General features: G+C 49.8%; 1 protein-coding gene across 1 annotated transcript in view; it reads right to left on the bottom strand.

Moving 5' to 3' along the window:
- The window catches only part of fam169b (family with sequence similarity 169 member B), a 62154-nt gene that overhangs the window by 37844 nt on the left and 3649 nt on the right, over positions 1-20661 (bottom strand). The window contains 1 exon segment of the mRNA XM_072492594.1: positions 11146-11225. Within this exon segment, the coding sequence (XP_072348695.1) occupies positions 11146-11225 (80 nt within the window).

Genomic DNA, 20661 nt, shown 5'->3' with positions numbered 1-20661 from the left:
GATCTAATCTCAGTGTCTGTGCTCAATACAAACTGGATCTAATCTCAGTGGCTGTGCTCAATACAAACTGGGTCTAATCTCAGTGTCTGTGCTCAATACAAACTGGACCTAATCTCAGTGTCTGCGCTCAATACAAACTGGATCTAATCTCAGTGTCTGTGCTCAATACAAACTGGATCTAATCTCAGTGTCTGTGCTCAATACAAACTGGATCTAATCTCAGTGTCTGTGCTCAATACAAACTGCGTCTAATCTCAGTGTCTGTGCTCAATACAAACTGGATCTAATCTCAGTGTCTGTGCTCAATACAAACTGGATCTAATCTCAGTGTCTGTGCTCAAAACAAACTGGATCTAATCTCAGTGTCTGTGCTCAATACAAACTGGATCTAATCTCAGTGTCTGTTCTCAATACAAACTGGATCTAATCTCAGTGCCTGTGCTCAATACAAACTGGATCTAATCTCCGTGTCTGTGCTCAATACAAACTGGATCTAATCTCCGTGTCTGTGCTCAATACAAACTGGATCTAATCTCAGTGTCTGTGCTCAATACAAACTGCATCTAATCTCAGTGTCTGTGCTCAATACAAACTGGATCTAATCTCAGTGTCTGTGCTCAATACAAACTGGATCTAATCTCAGTGTCTGTGCTCAATACAAACTGGATCTAATCTCAGTGTCTGTGCTCAATACAAACTGCATCTAATCTCAGTGTCTGTGCTCAATACAAACTGCATCTAATCTCAGTTCTGTGCTCAATACAAACTGGATCTAATCTCAGTGTCTGTGCTCAATACAAACTGCATCTAATCTCAGTGTCTGTGCTCAATACAAACTGGATCTAATCTCAGAGTCTGTGCTCAATACAAACTGGATCTAATCTCAGTGTCTGTGCTCAATACAAACTGCATCTAATCTCAGTGTCTGTGCTCAATACAAACTGGATCTAATCTCCGTGTCTGTGCTCAATACAAACTGGATCTAATCTCAGAGTCTTTGCTCAATACAAACTGCATCTAATCTCAGTGTCTGTGCTCAATACAAACTGGATCTAATCTCAGTGTCTGTGCTCAATACAAACTGCATCTAATCTCTGTGTCTGTGCTCAATACAAACTGGATCTAATCTCAGTGTCTGTGCTCAATACAAACTGCATCTAATCTCAGTGTCTGTGCTCAATACAAACTGCATCTAATCTCAGTGTCTGTGCTCAATACAAACTGGATCTAATCTCAGAGTCTGTGCTCAATACAAACTGGATCTAATCTCAGTGTCTGCGCTCAATACAGACTGGATCTAATCTCCGTGTCTGTGCTCAATACAGACTGGATCTAATCTCAGTGTCTGTGCTCAATACAAACTGGATGTAATCTCAGTGCCTGTGCTCAATACAAACTGCATCTAATCTCAGTGTCTGTGCTCAATACAAACTGCATCTAATCTCAGTGTCTGTGCTCAATACAAACTGGATCTAATCTCAGAGTCTGTGCTCAATACAAACTGGATCTAATCTCAGTGTCTGTGCTCAATACAAACTGGATCTAATCTCCGTGCCAGTTCTCAGTACAAACTGGATCTAATCTCAGTGTCTGTGCTCAATACAAACTGGATCTAATCTCAGTGTCTGTGCTCAATACAAACTGCATCTAATCTCAGTGTCTGTGCTCAATACAAACTACATCTAATCTCAGTTCTGTGCTCAATACAAACTGGATCTAATCTCAGAGTCTGTGCTCAATACAAACTTGGTCTAATCTCAGTGTCTGTGCTCAATACAAACTGCATCTAATCTCAGTGTCTGTGCTCAATACAAACTGGATCTAATCTCAGTGTCTGTGCTCAATACAAACTGGATCTAATCTCAGTGTCTGTGCTCAATTCAAACTGCATCTAATCTCAGTGCCAGTTCTCAGTACAAACTGGATCTAATCTCAGTGTCTGTGCTCAATACAAACTGGATCTAATCTCAGTGTCTGTGCTCAATACAAACTGGATCTAATCTCCGTGTCTGTGCTCAATACAAACTGGATCTAATCTCAGTGTCTGTGCTCAATACAAACTGCATCTAATCTCAGTGTCTGTGCTCAATACAAACTGGATCTAATCTCAGTGTCTGTGCTCAATACAAACTGGATCTAATCTCCGTGTCTGTGCTCAATACAAACTGGATCTAATCTCAGTGTCTGTGCTCAATACAAACTGGATCTAATCTCAGTGTCTGTGCTCAATACAGACTGGATCTAATCTCAGTGCCTGTGCTCAATACAACCTGGATCTAATGTCAGTGTCTGTGCTCAATACAAACTGGATCTAATCTCAGTGTCCGTGCTCAATACAAACTGGATCTAATCTCAGTGTCTGTGCTCAATACAAACTGGATCTAATCTCAGTGTCTGTGCTCAATACAAACTGGATCTCATCTCAGTGCCTGTGCTCAATACAAACTGCATCTAATCTCAGCGTCTGTGCTCAATACAAACTGCATCTAATCTCAGTGTCTGTGCTCAATACAAACTGCATCTAATCTCAGTGTCTGTGCTCAGTACAAACTGGATCTAATCTCAGAGTCTGTGCTCAATACAAACTGGATCTAATCTCAGTGGCTGTGCTCAATACAAACTGGATCTAATCTCAGTGTCTGTGCTCAATACAGACTGGATCTAATCTCCGTGTCTGTGCTCAATACAAACTGCATCTAATCTCAGTGTCTGTGCTCAATACAAACTGGATCTAATCTCAGTGTCTGTGCTCAATACAAACTGGATCTAATCTCAGTGTCTGTGCTCAATACAAACTGGATCTAATCTCAGTGCCAGGTCTCAATACAAACTGGATCTAATCTCCGTGTCTGTGCTCAATACAAACTGGATCTAATCTCAGTGTCTGTGCTCAATACAAACTGGATCTAATCTCAGTGCCAGGTCTCAATACAAACTGGATCTAATCTCCGTGTCTGTGCTCAATACAAACTGGATCTAATCTCAGTGTCTGTGCTCAATACAAACTCGATCTAATCTCCGTGTCTGTGCTCAATACAAACTGGATCTAATCTCAGAGTCTGTGCTCAATACAAACTGCATCTAATCTCAGTGTCTGTGCTCAATACAAACTGGATCTAATCTCAGTGTCTGTGCTCAATACAAACTGGATCTAATCTCAGTGTCTGTGCTCAATACAAACTGGATCTAATCTCCGTGTCTGTTCTCAATACAAACTGGATCTAATCTCAGAGTCTGTGCTCAATACAAACTGGATCTAATCTCAGTGTCTGTGCTCAATACAAACTGGATCTAATCTCAGTGTCTGTGCTCAATACAAACTGCATCTAATCTCAGTGTCTGTGCTCAATACAGACTGGATCTAATCTCAGTGTCTGTGCTCAATACAGACTAGATCTAATCTCAGTGTCTGTGCTCAATACAGACTGGATCTAATCTCAGTGTCTGTGCTCAATACAGACTGGATCTAATCTCAGTGTCTGTGCTCAATACAAACTGCATCTAATCTCAGTGTCTGTGCTCAATATAGACTGGATCTAATCTCAGTGTCTGTGCTCAATACAGACTGGATCTAATCTCAGTGTCTGTGCTCAATACAAACTGGATCTAATCTCAGTGTATGTGCTCAAAACAAACTGGATCTAATCTCAGTGTCTGTGCTCAATACAAACTGGATCTAAGCTCCGTGTCTGTGCTCAATACAAACTGGATCTAATCTCCGTGTCTGTGCTCAATACAAACTGGATCTAATCTCAGTGTCTGTGCTCAATACAAACTGGATCTAATCTCAGTGTCTGTGCTCAATACAAACTGGATCTAATCTCAGAGTCTGTGCTCAATACAAACTGGATCTAATCTCAGTGTCTGTGCTCAATACAAACTGGATCTAATCTCAGTGTCTGTGCTCAATACAAACTGGATCTAATCTCAGTGTCTGTGCTCAATACAAACTGGATCTAATCTCAGTGGCTGTGCTCAATACAAACTGGATCTAATCTCCATGTCTGTGCTCAATACAAACTGCATCTAATCTCAGTGTCTGTGCTCAATACAAACTGGATCTAATCTCAGTGTCTGTGCTCAATACAAACTGGATCTAATCTCAGTGTCTGTGCTCAATACAGACTGGATCTAATCTCAGTGTCTGTGCTCAATACAGACTGGATCTAATCTCAGTGTCTGTGCTCAATACAGACTGGATCTAATCTCAGTGTCTGTGCTCAATACAAACTGCATCTAATCTCAGTGTCTGTGCTCAATATAGACTGGATCTAATCTCAGTGTCTGTGCTCAATACAGACTGGATCTAATCTCAGTGCCTGTGCTCAATACAAACTGGATCTAATCTCAGTGTCTGTGCTCAATACAAACTGGATCTAATCTCAGTGTCTGTGCTCAATACAAACTGGATCTAATCTCCGTGTCTGTGGTCAATACAAACTGGATCTAATCTCAGAGTCTGTGCTCAATACAAACTGGATCTAATCTCCGTGTCTGTGCTCAATACAAACTGGATCTAATCTCAGTGTCTGTGCTCAATACAAACTGGATCTAATCTCAGTGTCTGTGCTCAATACAAACTGGATCTAATCTCAGAGCCTGTGCTCAATACAAACTGGATCTAATCTCAGTGTCTGTGCTCAATACAAACTGGATCTAATCTCAGTGTCTGTGCTCAATACAAACTGGATCTAATCTCAGTGTCTGTGCTCAATACAAACTGGATCTAATCTCAGTGGCTGTGCTCAATACAAACTGGATCTAATCTCCGTGTCTGTGCTCAATACAAACTGCATCTAATCTCAGTGTCTGTGCTCAATACAAACTGGATCTAATCTCAGTGTCTGTGCTCAATACAAACTGGATCTAATCTCCGTGTCTGTGCTCAATACAAACTTGATCTAATCTCAGTGTCTGTGCTCAATACAAACTGGATCTAATCTCAGAGTCTGTGCTCAATACAAACTGGATCTAATCTCAGTGTCTGTGCTCAATACAAACTGGATCTAATCTCAGAGTCTGTGCTCAATACAAACTGGATCTAATCTCAGTGTCTGTGCTCAATACAAACTGGATCTAATCTCCGTGTCTGTGCTCAATACAAACTGGATCTAATCTCAGTGTCTGTGCTCAATACAAACTGGATCTAATCTCAGAGTCTGTGCTCAATACAAACTGGATCTAATCTCAGTGTCTGTGCTCAATACAAACTGGATCTAATCTCAGTGTCTGTGCTCAATACAAACTGGATCTAATCTCAGTGCCTGTGCTCAATACAAACTGCATCTAATCTCAGTGTCTGTGCTCAATACAAACTGGATCTAATCTCAGTGTCTGTGCTCAATACAAACTGGATCTAATCTCAGTGTCTGTGCTCAATACAAACTGGATCTAATCTCAGTGTCTGTGCTCAATACAAACTGCATCTAATCTCAGTGTCTGTGCTCAATACAAACTGGATCTAATCTCAGTGTCTGTGCTCAATACAAACTGCATCTAATCTCAGAGTCTGTGCTCAATACAAACTGGATCTAATCTCAGTGTCTGTGCTCAATACAAACTGGATCTAATCTCAGTGTCTGTGCTCAATACAAACTGGATCTAATCTCAGTGTCTGTGCTCAATACAAACTGGATCTAATCTCCGTGTCTGTGCTCAATACAAACTGGATCTAATCTCAGTGTCTGTGCTCAATACAAACTGGATCTAATCTCAGTGTCTGTGCTCAATACAAACTGGATCTAATCTCAGTGTCTGTGCTCAATACAAACTGGATCTAATCTCCGTGTCTGTGCTCAATACAAACTGGATCTAATCTCAGTGTCTGTGCTCAATACAAACTGGATCTAATCTCAGAGTCTGTGCTCAATACAAACTGGATCAAATCTCAGTGCCTGTGCTCAATACAAACTGGATCTAATCTCAGTGTCTGTGCTCAATACAAACTGGATCTAATCTCAGTGCCTGTGCTCAATACAAACTGCATCTAATCTCAATGTCTGTGCTCAATACAAACTGGATCTAATCTCAGTGTCTGTGCTCAATACAAACTGGATCTAATCTCAGTGTCTGTGCTCAATACAAACTGGATTTAATCTCAGTGTCTGTGCTCAATACAAACTGCATCTAATCTCAGTGTCTGTGCTCAATACAAACTGGATCTAATCTCAGTGTCTGTGCTCAATACAAACTGCATCTAATCTCAGAGTCTGTGCTCAATACAAACTGGATCTAATCTCCGTGTCTGTGCTCAATACAAACTGGATCTAATCTCAGTGTCTGTGCTCAATACAAACTGGATCTAATCTCCGTGTCTGTGCTCAATACAAACTGGATCTAATCTCAGTGTCTGTGCTCAATACAAACTGGATCTAATCTCAGTGTCTGTGCTCAATACAAACTGGATCTAATCTCAGTGTCTGTGCTCAATACAAACTGGATTTAATCTCAGTGTCTGTGCTCAATACAAACTGGATCTAATCTCAGTGTCTGTGCTCAATACAAACTGGATCTAATCTCAGTGTCTGTGCTCAATACAAACTGCATCTAATCTCAGTGTCTGTGCTCAATACAAACTGCATCTAATCTCAGAGTCTGTGCTCAATACAAACTGGATCTAATCTCCGTGTCTGTGCTCAATACAAACTGGATTTAATCTCAGTGGCTGTGCTCAATACAAACTGGATCTAATCTCAGTGTCTGTGCTCAATACAAACTGCATCTAATCTCAGAGTCTGTGCTCAATACAAACTGGATCTAATCTCAGTGTCTGTGCTCAATACAAACTGGATTTAATCTCAGTGGCTGTGCTCAATACAAACTGGATCTAATCTCAGTGTCTGTGCTCAATACAAACTGCATCTAATCTCAGTGTCTGTGCTCAATACAAACTGGATCTAATCTCAGTGTCTGTGCTCAATACAAACTGGATCTAATCTCAGTGTCTGTGCTCAATACAAACTGCATCTAATCTCAGTGTCTGTGCTCAATACAAACTGGATCTAATCTCAGTGTCTGTGCTCAATACAAACTGGATCTAATCTCCATGTCTGTGCTCAATACAAACTGGATCTAATCTCAGTGTCTGTGCTCAATACAAACTGGATCTAATCTCAGTGCCTGTGCTCAATACAAACTGGATCTAATCTCAGTGTCTGTGCTCAATACAAACTGGATCTAATCTCAGTGTCTGTGCTCAATACAAACTGCATCTAATCTCAGTATCTGTGCTCAATACAAACTGCATCTAATCTCAGTGTCTGTGCTCAATACAAACTGGATCTAATCTCAGTATCTGTGCTCAATACAAACTGGATCTAATCTCAGTGTCTGTGCTCAATACAAACTGGATCTAATCTCAGTGTCTGTGCTCAATACAAACTGCATCTAATCTCAGTATCTGTGCTCAATACAAACTGCATCTAATCTCAGTGTCTGTGCTCAATACAAACTGGATCTAATCTCAGTATCTGTGCTCAATACAAACTGGATCTAATCTCAGTGTCTGTGCTCAATACAAACTGGATCTCATCTCAGTGCCTGTGCTCAATACAAACTGGATCTAATCTCAGTGTCTGTGCTCAATACAAACTGGATCTAATCTCAGTGTCTGTGCTCAATACAAACTGGATCTAATCTCAGTGTCGGTGCTCAATACAAACTGGATCTAATCTCAGAGTCTGTGCTCAATACAAACTGGATCTAATCTCAGTGTCTGTGCTCAATACAAACTGGATCTAATCTCAGTGTCTGTGCTCAATACAAACTGGATCTAATCTCAGTGTCTCTGCTCAATACAAACTGGACCTAATCTCAGTGTCTGTGCTCAATACAAACTGGATCTAATCTCAGTGCCTGTGCTCAATACAAACTGGATCTAATCTCAGTGTCTGTGCTCAATACAAACTGGATCTAATCTCAGTGTCTGTGCTCAATACAAACTGTATCTAATCTCAGTGTCTGTGCTCAATACAAACTGGATCTAATCTCAGTGTCTGTGCTCAATACAAACTGGATCTAATCTCAGTGTCTGTGCTCAATACAAACTGGATCTAATCTCAGTGTCTGTGCTCAATACAAACTTGGTCTAATCTCAGTGTCTGTGCTCAATACAAACTGCATCTAATCTCAGTGTCTGTGCTCAATACAAACTGGATCTAATCTCAGAGTCTGTGCTCAATACAAACTGGATCTAATCTCAGTGTCTGTGCTCAATACAAACTGGATCTAATCTCAGTGTCTGTGCTCAATACAAACTGGATCTAATCTCAGTGTCTGTGCTCAATACAAACTGGATCTAATCTCCGTGTCTGTGCTCAATACAAACTGGATCTAATCTCAGTGTCTGTGCTCAATACAAACTGGATCTAATCTCCGTGTCTGTGCTCAATACAAACTGCATCTAATCTCAGTGTCTGTGCTCAATACAAACTGGATCTAATCTCCGTGTCTGTGCTCAATACAAACTGCATCTAATCTCCGTGTCTGTGCTCAATACAAACTGGATCTAATCTCAGTGTCTGTGCTCAATACAAACTGGATCTAATCTCAGTGTCTGTGCTCAATACAAACTGCATCTAATCTCAGTGTCTGTGCTCAATACAAACTGGATCTAATCTCAGTGTCTGTGCTCAATACAAACTGCATCTAATCTCAGTGTCTGTGCTCAATACAAACTGGATCTAATCTCAGTGTTTGTGCTCAATACAAACTGGACCTAATCTCAGTGCCAGTTCTCAATACAGACTGGATCTAATCTCAGTGTCTGTGCTCAATACAAACTGGATCTAATCTCAGTGTCTGTGCTCAATACAAACTGGATCTAATCTCAGTATCTGTGCTCAATACAAACTGCATCTAATCTCAGTGCCAGTTCTCAGTACAAACTGGATCTAATCTCAGTGTCTGTGCTCAATACAAACTGGATCTAATCTCAGTGTCTGTGCTCAATACAAACTGGATCTAATCTCAGTGTCTGTGCTCAATACAAACTGGATCTAATCTCCGTGTCTGTGCTCAATACAAACTGGATCTAATCTCAGTGTCTGTGCTCAATACAAACTGGATCTAATCTCCGTGTCTGTGCTCAATACAAACTCGATCTAATCTCAGTGTCTGTGCTCAATACAAACTGGATCTAATCTCAGTGCCTGTGCTCAATACAAACTTGGTCTAATCTCAGTGTCTGTGCTCAATACAAACTGGATCTAATCTCAGTGTCTGTGCTCAATACAAACTGGATCTAATCTCAGAGTCTGTGCTCAATACAAACTGGATCTAATCTCAGTGTCTGTGCTCAATACAAACTGGATTTAATCTCCGTGTCTGTGCTCAATACAAATTGGATCTAATCTCAGTGCCTGTGCTCAATACAAACTGGATCTAATCTCAGTGTCTGTGCTGAATACAAACTGGATCTAATCTCCGTGTCTGTGCTCAATACAAACTGGATCTAATCTCCGTGTCTGTGCTCAATACAAACTGCATCTAATCTCAGTGTCTGTGCTCAGTACAAACTGGATCTAATCTCAGTGTCTGTGCTCAATACAAACTGGATCTAATCTCAGTGTCTGTGCTCAATACAAACTGGATCTAATCTCCGTGTCTGTGCTCAATACAAACTGGATCTAATCTCAGTGTCTGTGCTCAATACAAACTGGATCTAATCTCCGTGTCTGTGCTCAATACAAACTGGATCTAATCTCAGTGTCTGTGCTCAATACAAACTGCATCTAATCTCAGTGCCAGTTCTCAATACAAACTGGATCTAATCTCAGTGTCTGTGCTCAATACAAACTGGATCTAATCTCCGTGTCTGTGCTCAATACAAACTGGATCTAATCTCAGTGTCTGTGCTCAATACAAACTGCATCTAATCTCAGTGCCAGTTCTCAATACAAACTGGATCTAATCTCAGTGCCAGTTCTCAATACAAACTGGATCTAATCTCAGTGTCTGTGCTCAATACAAACTGGATCTAATCTCAGTGTCTGTGCTCAATACAAACTGCATCTAATCTCAGTGCCAGTTCTCAATACAAACTGGATCTAATCTCAGTGTCTGTGCTCAATACAAACTGGATCTAATCTCAGTGTCTGAGCTCAATACAAACTGGATCTAATCTCAGTGCCTGTGCTCAATACAAACTGGATCTAATCTCCGTGTCTGTGCTCAATACAAACTGGATCTAATCTCCGTGTCTGTGCTCAATACAAACTGCATCTAATCTCAGTGTCTGTGCTCAATACAAACTGGATCTAATCTCCGTGCCTGTGCTCAATACAAACTGGATCTAATCTCAGTGTCTGTGCTCAATACAAACTGGATCTAATCTCAGTGTCTGTGCTCAATACAAACTGGATCTAATCTCAGTGTCTGTGCTCAATACAAACTGCATCTAATCTCAGTGTTTGTGCTCAATACAAACTGGATCTAATCTCAGTGTCTGTGCTCAATACAAACTGCATCTAATCTCAGTGCCAGTTCTCAATACAAACTGGATCTAATCTCAGTGTCTGTGCTCAATACAAACTGGATCTAATCTCCGTGTCTGTGCTCAATACAAACTGGATCTAATCTCAGTGTCTGTGCTCAATACAAACTGGATCTAATCTCAGTGCCTGTGCTCAATACAAACTGCATCTAATCTCAGTGTCTGTGCTCAATACAAACTGCACCTTCTCAATCCTGTGTTCAGTATTTACCAGTCCCTCTCACGCGCGGTTGGGTGGGGGGGGGGCCTGTTTGGGATGGTTCAGGTGATATGGAATCTCCTTCAAATCCACCGCTCGTCAGAATGTGCGAATCTGGGTTCTGAGTACCCTCTTGTACCCTATTCACAGTGGCAGTGTGGTGTGTGCCCATCCTTTGGGCATGGACATGCTATTTGACTCTGTGGCATCACCCTCTCCACACCCAACGCTCCAAAATCCAGCAGGAGTCACAGTGAAGAAGGGGAAATTGCCGGACGCTCTTGCTGAGGGGTCCTAATGACTGGGGGGGGGGTTGGTGTCTGCCTGCATGGAGCAACAGCACAAAGCGCAGCGTTGAACCCATACTGTGAGCCATTGACTAGACAAGAGCACTCGGCACCTCCTCCCACCGTCCCCTTCGCCTCCATGTGCCCAGCGTGAGGTTCACCTGTACCAGCCCCCGCCTGGCACTATTGGAGGTCCTGAGGGTATCGACCAACGACCACCATCTTCCACCCAGATACAGAGCGAGCACTAGGAAAACGGGAAATATGGAATAAATATTCAGTGACAGAACCAATCAGCCGGGCCCCGGATAAGGTAGCCAATTGTGATTAAATGTATTCCTGGAGGTTTCGTCACATAATTCACCTCCCACGCTCCTGCACTTTGCTACACATCCATCCTCGTGGTGTAGTGCCTCTCACACCATACAGAAAACCAAAACGTGTATTCCCCGATCGAACGGTGCCTGCCTGTCGACCAAACAGCCTCGCCACCCTTTGGGGTCTCTCACACTGTCGCCCCTCATCTTCAGGCCCTTGGGAAGGTCCAACTCTCTGGTTGTGTTTCACATTGGATGGGAGGAATGTTATGGAGGGGGGTGGAGCAGAACAGGAGGTCGGTGATTGGTGGGAGCTGGGAGAGATTTGGCAAAAGCCGAGTTGGGAGCAAGGCGGAGGAAGTGGGTTTGGAACAGGTGATGACGACAAGTGTGACGGAATATTCTCCACTGTTGGAATATTTTTCACCATGAGTGCAGCTCCAACAACACTCAAGAAGCTCGACACCATCCAGGACAAAGCAGCCCTGCTTGATTGACACCCCTTCCACAAACATTCATGAGAACATAAGAACTAGGAGCAGGAGTAGGCCATCTAGCCCCTCGAGCCTGCTCCACCATTCAATGAGATCATGGCTGATCTTTTGTGGACTCAGCTCCACTTTCCGGCCCGAACACCATAACCCTTAATCCCTTTATTCTTCAAAAAACTATCTATCTTAAAAACATTTAATGAAGGAGCCTCAACTGCTTCACTGGGCAAGGAATTCCATAGATTCACAACCCTTTGGGTGAAGAAGTTCCTCCTAAACTCAGTCCTAAATCTACTTCCCCTTATTTTGAGGCTATGCCCCCCTAGTCCTGCTTTCACCCGCCAGTGGAAACAACCTGCCCGCATCTATCCAATCTATTCCCTTCATAATTTTATATGTTTCTATAAGATTCCCCCTCATCCTTCTAAATTCCAACGAGTACAGTCTCAGTCTACTAAACCTCTCCTCGTAATCCAACCCCTCTATACCGACGCACAGTGGCAGCCGTATGTACCACCTACAAGATGCACTGCAGTAACTCACCAAGGTTCCTTAGGCAGCACCTTCCAAACCCACGGCCACTACCATCTAGAAGGACAGGCATAGCAGATACCTGGGAACCCCACCACCTGGCGGTTCCTCTACAAGTCACTCACCCTCCCAACTTGGAAATATATCGGCCGTTCCTTCACTGTCGCTGGGGCAACAACCTGGAACTCCCTCCCTAACAGCATAGTGGATGGACCTACACCACAGGGACTGCAGCGGCTCAAGAAGGCAGCTCACCACCACCTTCTCGAGGGGTAATTAGGGATGGGCAATAAATGCTGGATCCAAACAGGAATGAACTTTTGCAGGGCAGCACGGTGGTGCAGTGGGTTAGCACTGCTGCCTCACGGCGCTGAGGACCCGGGTTCGAATCCCGGCCCTGGGTCACTGTCGATGTGGAGTTTGCACATTCTCCCCATATCTGCGTGGGTTTCACCCCCACAACCCAAAGATGGGCAGGGTAGGTGGATTGGCCACGCTAAATTGCCCCTTAATTGGAAAAAATAATTGGGTACTCTAAATTTATTTTAAAAAAGGAATGAATTTTTGCATTAACTGCAGCAAGGTTTAGTGAGGCCACGACCCCCATTTATTAAACAGTTGGCAGGAATATGGATGGTCTAGAAGGGTGGCTAAAAAGGTTTTCTTTAATATCAGCCCAGAACAGCAACTCTGGGAGAGAGCGGGGAGCAAATATCCTTGGACCTGACCACTGTCTCAAGGGTCTGATTGATTCTACACAGCCCTCTGCCACCATCTGCTGGTAATAATTGTACATTGCGTCAAACGTTTAAAAACACTTTCTCAGTTTGGCGAAGGGCTGGACAATGGCAGTGGTGGTGCAGGGTGTGGGGGAATTTTCAGGGGGGGGGGGTGTACAGTAGAGGGGTGGGTTAGGATAGAAGCTGATGGCTCGGTAACCTGTACAGAGAGTGAGGGACGGTAAAGGGAGGGAGCAGAGGGGTTACACAGTTGAGGAAGTTTGATTGAGGGGGAGGACATGTTGAGGGGGGAGGGGGAAAGAGGTCAGGGCGTGGGGCAGGGTGACAGAGCTTAGCACGAAAGAGGAATGAAAATCGAGAGGAACAGCAACTGCAATTTTAAAACAAAACACTGGGGATGCTGGAGGTGGCACGGTAGCACAGTGGTTAGCACGGTTGCTTCACAGCTCCAGGGTCCCAGGTTCGATTCCCGGCTTGGGTCACTGTCTGTGCGGACTCTGCACATCCTCCCCGTGTGTGCGTGGGTTTCCTCCGGGTGCTCCGGTTTCCTCCCACAGTCCAAAGATGTGCTTGTTGGGTGGATTGGCCACGATAAATTGCCCTTAGTGCCAAAAAGGTTAGGTGGGGTTACTGGGATAGGGTGGATGCGTGGGCTTAAGTGGGGTGCTCTTTCCAAGAGCCGGTGGAGACTCGATGGGCTAAATGGCCTCCTTCTGCTCTGTAAATTCAATGATTCTATGCAACCTGAAATCAAAACAAGAAAATTGCCGAGAATAATCAGCGGGTCCGGCAGCATCTGTGGGGAGAGAAACAGAGCTAGTGTTTCGAGTCCATGTGAGCCTTCTTCGGAGATACAGAGAGGGAGGAATGTTGTGGGTCTAATACTGTTATAGAGGGGGTGGAGCAGGGGGAGCAAAACTGGAGGTCGGTGTGGGAGCTGGGGGGATTTGACAAAGATGTGTCCGGCACGAGACAGAGAGTCAATGGCAGCGTTAAGGACTAAAGAAGGTGCTGATAGCGGTGTAGAGTTAAAATAGCAGAACAATATTAATAGCTCATTGTCACAAGTAGGCTTCAATGAAGTTACTGTGAAGAGCCCCTAGTCGCCACATTCTGGCGCCTGTTCGGGGAGGTCGGTACGGGAATTGAACCCGCGCTGCTGGCCTTGTTCTGCATTACAAGCCAGCTGTTTAGCCCACTGTGCTAAACCAGCCCCTGTGTTCCTATGTGTTCATAGGATAAACACGGAGTTTGAGGTGAGCGATTGGCGGGGGGGGGCTTAGCTGTCATGTAATAAAGATTTGTGTGTCCAGTACGAGGAGGAATATCGACGGCTGGACGCCCGCATATGCGAGCAGGGCTCAAGTTCTGAACTGATGTGACTTCATTGGAATTTATATCTGTAGCTCTCTTGTGGCATCTAGTGGTGGGCATCAGGTATTACACACACACACAAAATAAATTGCTAATGCACTTGAATAATTTCAGCCCACCGTTTCCGAGGGGAATTCGACATTATTCCGGGGTGGGATCCGACCGACGCTCGGTACAACTGAAGCATCCGGGTGTTGGATTTGCATTCCCATTGAAATACAAGCTAACATTCCATCCGCCTTTCGATTTATTTTTGTATTTGTTTTAAGTGGCCTGTGTGCACTTCAAACGTTACGGCTCCCAGTTTCTCACCACTCAAATACTATTCCTGATTGTTCTTCCCTGGTGGATGCCCCCATGCTCGACTCCACTTCTTTAAGGAAGCATAATATACCAGCCCCCCCCCCCCCTCCCCCCCTCCCACCCCAGCCCTCCCACCGAGTCGGAGTTTATTTACATCCTCCCAAAGCCTTCCCATCGATTGTAAACTTACCGTTCTTTGTGTCTATTGTTAACTCAGAGTTAAGTCGGTTTAGATAAGGAGGAACAGCTTCCCATTGGCAGGAGGGTCGGCAGCCAGAGCGCACATTTAGAATGATTGGTGAAGGAACGAGATGGGGGGGGGGAGAAAGTGAGGGGGGTTGTTGGGGGGGAGTGGGGGTGTTGGGGGGGAGTGGGGGTGTTGGGGGAGAGTGGGGAGTGTTGGGGAGAATGGGGGTGTTGGGGGAGAGTGGGGGTGTTGGGGGAGAGTGGGGGTGTTGGGGGAGAGTGGCGGTGTTGGGGGAGAGTGGGGGTGTTGGGGGAGAGTGGGGAGTGTTGGGGAGAATGGGGGTGTTGGGGGAGAGTGGGGGTGTTGGGGGAGAGTGGGGGTGTTGGGGGAGAGTGGCGGTGTTGGGGGAGAGTGGGGGTGTTGGGGGAGAGTGGGGAGTGTTGGGGAGAATGGGGGTGTTGGGGGAGAGTGGGGGTGTTGGGGGAGTGGGGGTGTTGGGGGAGAGTGGGGGTGTTGGGGAGAGTGGGGGTGTTGGGGAGAGCGGGGGTGTTGGGGGAGAGTGGGCGTGGGGAGTGTAGGGGGAGAGCGGAGGTGTTGGGGGAGAGTAGGGGTGTTGGGGAGAGTAGGGGTGTTGGGGGAGAGTGGGGGTGGGGGGTGTTGGGGGGGAGTGGGGGTGTTGGGGGAGAGTGGGGGTGGGAGGTGCTGGGTGGGAGTGGGGGTGTTGGGGGAGAGTGGGGGTGTTGGGGGAGAGTGGGGCATTGGGGGAGAGTGGGGGTGTTGGGGAGAGTGGGGGTGTTGGGGAAGAATGGGGGTGTTGTGGGGATGTTGGGGAAGAATGGGGGTGTTGTGGGAGAGTGCATGTGGGGGTGTTGGGGGAGAGTGGGGGTGTTGGGGGAGAGTGGGGGTGTTGGGGAAGAGTGGGGGTGTTGGGGGAGTGTGGGGTGGGGAGTGTTGTGGGAGAGTGGGGATGTTGGGGGAGAGTGGGAGTGGGGAGTGTTGGGGGATAGTGGGGGTGGGGAGTATTGGGGAGAGTGGGGGTGGGGAGTGTTGGGGGAGAGTGGGGGTGAGGAGTGTTGGAGGACAGTGGGGGTGTTGGGGGAGAGTGGGGGTGGGGAGTGTTGGGGTGAATGGGGGCGTTGGGTGATATTGCGGGTGTTGGGGGGAGTGGGGAGTTTTGGGGAAGAGTGGGGGTGTTGGGGGAGAGTGTGGGTGTTGGGGAGAGTGGGGAGAATGGGGGTGTTGGGGGAGAGTGGGGGTGTTGGGGGAGAGTGGGGAGTGTTGGGGAGAATGGGGGTGTTGGGGGCGAGTGGGGGTGTTGGGGGAGTGGGGGTGTTGGGGGAGAGTGGGGGTGTTGGGGAGAGTGGGGGTGTTGGGGAGAGTGGGGGTGTTGGGGAGAGCGGGGGTGTTGGGGGAGAGTGGGCGTGGGGAGTGTAGGGGGAGAGTGGAAGTGTTGGGGGAGAGAGGGGGTGGGGAGTGTTGGGGAGAGTGGAGGTGTTGGGGGAGAGTAGGGGTGTTGGGGAGAGTACAGGTGTTGGGGGAGAGTGGGGGTGGGGGGTGTTGGGGGAGTGGGGGTGTTGGGGGAGAGTGGGGGTGGGAGGTGCTGGGTGGGAGTGGGGGTGTTGGGGGAGAGTGGGGCATTGAGGGAGAGTGGGGGTGTTGGGGAGAGTGGGGGTGTTGGGGGAGAATGGGGGTGTTGGGGGAGAGTGCATGTGGGGGTGTTGGGGGAGAGTGGGGGTGTTGGGGGAAGAGTGGAGGTGTTGGGGAAGAGTGGGGGTGTTGGGGGAGAGTGGGGTGGGGAGTGTTGTGGGAGAGTGGGGTTGTTGGGGGAGAGTGGGAGTGGGGAGTGTTGGGGGAGAGTGGGGGTGGGGAGTATTGGGGAGAGTGGGGGTGGGGAGTATTGGGGAGAGTGTGGGTGGGGAGTGTTGGGGAGAGTGGGGGTGGGGAGTGTTGGAGGACAGTGGGGGTGTTGGGGAGAGTGGGGCTGGGGAGTGTTGGGGAGAATGGGGGCGTTGGGTGATATTGGGGGTGTTGGGGGGAGTGGGGAGTTTTGGGGAAGAGTGGGGGTGTTGGGGGAGAGTGTGGGTGTTGGGGAGAGTGGGGAGAATGGGGGTGTTGGGGGAGAGTGGGGGTGTTGGGGGAGAGTGGGGAGTGTTGGGGAGAATGGGGGGTGTTGGGGGCGAGTGGGGGTGTTGGGGGAGTGGGGGTGTTGGGGGAGAGTGGGGGTGTTGGGGAGAGTGGGGGTGTTGGGGAGAGTGGGGGTGTTGGGGAGAGCGGGGGTGTTGGGGGAGAGTGGGCGTGGGGAGTGTAGGGGGAGAGTGGAAGTGTTGGGGGAGAGAGGGGGTGGGGAGTGTTGGGGAGAGTGGAGGTGTTGGGGGAGAGTAGGGGTGTTGGGGAGAGTACAGGTGTTGGGGGAGAGTGGGGGTGGGGGGTGTTGGGGGAGTGGGGGTGTTGGGGGAGAGTGGGGGTGGGAGGTGCTGTGTGGGAGTGGGGGTGTTGGGGGAGAGTGGGGCATTGAGGGAGAGTGGGGGTGTTGGGGAGAGTGGGGGTGTTGGGGAGAGTGGGGGTGTTGGGGGAGAATGGGGGTGTTGGGGGGAGAGTGCATGTGGGGGTGTTGGGGGAGAGTGGGGGTGTTGGGGGAAGAGTGGAGGTGTTGGGGAAGAGTGGGGGTGTTGGGGGAGAGTGGGGTGGGGAGTGTTGTGGGAGAGTGGGGATGTTGGGGGAGAGTGGGAGTGGGGAGTGTTGGGGGAGAGTGGGGGTGGGGAGTATTGGGGAGAGTGGGGGTGGGGAGTATTGGGGAGAGTGTGGGTGGGGAGTGTTGGGGGAGAGTGGGGGTGGGGAGTGTTGGAGGACAGTGGGGGTGTTGGGGAGAGTGGGGGTGGGGAGTGTTGGGGAGAATGGGGATGTTGGGGGAGGCTGGGGTTTTGGAGGGAGTGGGGAGTTTTGGGGAAGAGTGGGGGTGTTGGGGAGAGTGGGGTGTTGGCGGAGAGTGGGCGTGGGGAGTGTTGGGGGAGAGTGGGGGTGGGGAGTGTTGGGGAGAGTGGAGGTGTTGGGGGAGAGTAGGGGTGTTGGAGGAGAGTGGGGGTGTTGGGGGAGAGTGGGGGTGTTGGGGGAGAGTGGGGATGTTGGGGGAGAGTGGGGATGGGGGTGTAGGGGGTGCGTGGGGGTGTTGGGTAGAGTGTGGGGGAGTGGGGGTGTTGGGGGAGAGTGGGGGTGATGGGCGAGAGTGGGGGTGTTGGGCGAGAGTGGGGTGTTGGGAAGAGTGGGGGTGTTGGGGAGAGTGGGGTGTTGGGGGAGAGTGGGGGTGTTGGGGGAGAGTGGGGATGTAGGGGAGAGTGGGGATGGGGGTGTTGGGGGAGAGTGGGGGTGTTCGGGGAGAGTGAGGGTGTTGGGGAGGAGCGGGGTGTTGGGGGATAGTGGTGGTGTTGGGGGGCGCTGCAGGGGGGGTTGGGGGAAAGTGGGGGTGTTGGGGGCGTTGTGGGTGTTGGGGAGAGTGGGGGACGGGGGTGTTGGGGGAGAGTAGGGGTGTTGGGGGAGAGTGGGGGTGTTAGGGGAGAGTGGGGGTGTTGGGGGACAGTGGGGGTGTTGGGAGAGAGTGGGGGCATTGGGGGAGAGTGGGGGTATTGGGGGAGAGTGGGGGCATTGGGGGAGAGTGGGGGTGTTGGGTAGAGTGAGTGTGTTGGGGGAGAGTGTGTATTGGGGAGAGTGGGTGTGTTGGGGAGAGTGGGGGTGTGGGGGAGAGTGGGGGCATTGGGGGAGAGTGGGGATGTTGGGGAGAGTGGGGGGTGGGGGTATTGGGGGAGAGTGGGGGGTGTTGGGCAAGAGTGGGGGTGTTGGGGAGTGTGGGGGTGTTGGGGGAGAGTGGGGGTGTTGGGGAGAGTGGAGGTGTTGGGAGAGAGTGGGGGAGTTGGGGGAGAAGTGGGGGCGTTGGGGGAGAGTGGGGGCATTGGGGGGAGAGTGGGGGCGTTGGGGGAGAGTGGAGGCATTGGGGGAGAGTGGGGGCGTTGGGGGAGATTGGAGGGCATTGGGGGGAGAGTGGGGGTGTTGGGAGGGTGGGGGAGTTGGGGAGAGTGGGGGTGTTGGGGAGAGTGGGTGTGTTGGGGGAGAGTGGGGGTGGGGGTATTGGGGGAGTGTGGGGGTGTTGGAGGAGAGTGGGGGTGTTGGGGGAGAGTGGGGTGTTGGGGGAGAGTGGGGTGTTGGGGGAGAGTGGGTGTTGGGGGGAGAGTGGGGGTGTTGGGGGAGAGTGGGGTGTTGGGGGAGAGTGGGGGTGTTGGGGAGAGTGGGGGTGTTGGGGGGAGAGTGGGGGTGTTGGGGGAGAGTGGGGGTGTTGGGCGAGAGTGGGGGTGTTGGGGAAGAGTGGGGGTGTTGGGGGAGAGTGGGGGTGTTGGGGAGAGTGGGGATGTAGGGGAGAGTGGGGATGGGGGTGTTGGGGGAGAGTGGGGGTGTTGGGGGGAGAGTGGGGGTGTTGGGGAGAGTGGGGGTGTTGGGGATAGTGGTGGTGTTGGGGGGCGCTGCAGGGGGGTTGGGGAAAGTGGGGGTGTTGGGGGGAGAGTGGGGGCGTTGTGGGTGTTGGGGAGAGTGGGGAGGGGGTGTTGGGGAGAGTAGGGGTGTTGGGGGAGAGTGGGGGTGTTTAGGGGAGAGTGGGGGTGTTGGGGAGAGTGGGGGTGTTGGGAGAGAGTGGGGGGCGTTGGGGGAGAGTGGGGGCATTGGGGGAGAGTGGGGGCATTGGGGGAGAGTGGGGGTGTTGGGTAGAGTGAGTGTGTTGGGGGAGAGTGTGTATTGGGGGAGAGTGGGGTGTTGGGGAGAGTGGGTGTGTTGGGGTGAGAGTGGGGGCATTGGGGGAGAGTGGGGGTGTTGGGGAGAGTGGGGGTGGGGGTATTGGGGGAGAGTGGGGGTGTTTGGGCAAGAGTGGGGGTGTTGGGAGAGAGTGGGGGAGTTGGGGAGAGTGGGGGCGTTGGGGGAGAGTGGGGGCATTGGGGGGAGAGTGGGGGCGTTGGGGGAGAGTGGAGGCATTGGGGGAGAGTGGGGGCGTTGGGGGAGATTGGAGGCATTGGGGGAGAGTGGGGGTGTTGGGGAGGGTGGGGGTGTTGGGGAGAGTGGGGGTGTTGGGGAGAGTGGGTGTGTTGGGGGGAGAGTGGGGGTGGGGGTATTGGGGGAGTGTGGGGGTGTTGGGGGAGAGTGGGGGTGTTGGGGGAGAGTGGGGTGTTGGGGGAGAGTGGGGGGGTGGTTGGGGGAGAGTGGGGGTGTTGGGGGGAGAGTGGGGGTGTTGGGAGAGAGTGGGGGCGTTGGGGGAGAGTGGGGGCATTGGGGGAGAGTGGGGGCATTGGGGGAGAGTGGGGGTGTTGGGTAGAGTGAGTGTGTTTGGGGAGGAGTGTGTATTGGGGGGAGAGTGGGTGTGTTGGGGAGAGTGGGGGTGTTGGGGAGAGTGGGGGTGGGGGTATTGGGGGAGAGTGGGGGTGTTGGGCAAGAGTGGGGGTGTTGGGAGAGAGTGGGGGAGTTGGGGGAGAGTGGGGGCGTTGGGGGAGAGTGGGGGCATTGGGGGAGAGTGGGGGCGTTGGGGGAGAGTGGAGGCATTGGGGGAGAGTGGGGGCGTTGGGGGAGATTGGAGGCATTGGGGGAGAGTGGGGGTGTTGGGGAGGGTGGGGGTGTTGGGGAGAGTGGGGTGTTGGGGAGAGTGGGTGTGTTGGGGGAGAGTGGGGGGTGGGGGGTATTGGGGGAGTGTGGGGGTGTTGGGGGGAGAGTG

This window comes from Scyliorhinus torazame, chromosome 30 (genome assembly GCF_047496885.1).
Source record: "Scyliorhinus torazame isolate Kashiwa2021f chromosome 30, sScyTor2.1, whole genome shotgun sequence".
Taxonomy (NCBI): Eukaryota; Metazoa; Chordata; class Chondrichthyes; order Carcharhiniformes; family Scyliorhinidae; genus Scyliorhinus; species Scyliorhinus torazame.
This window is presented reverse-complemented; position numbering and strand designations above follow the sequence as displayed.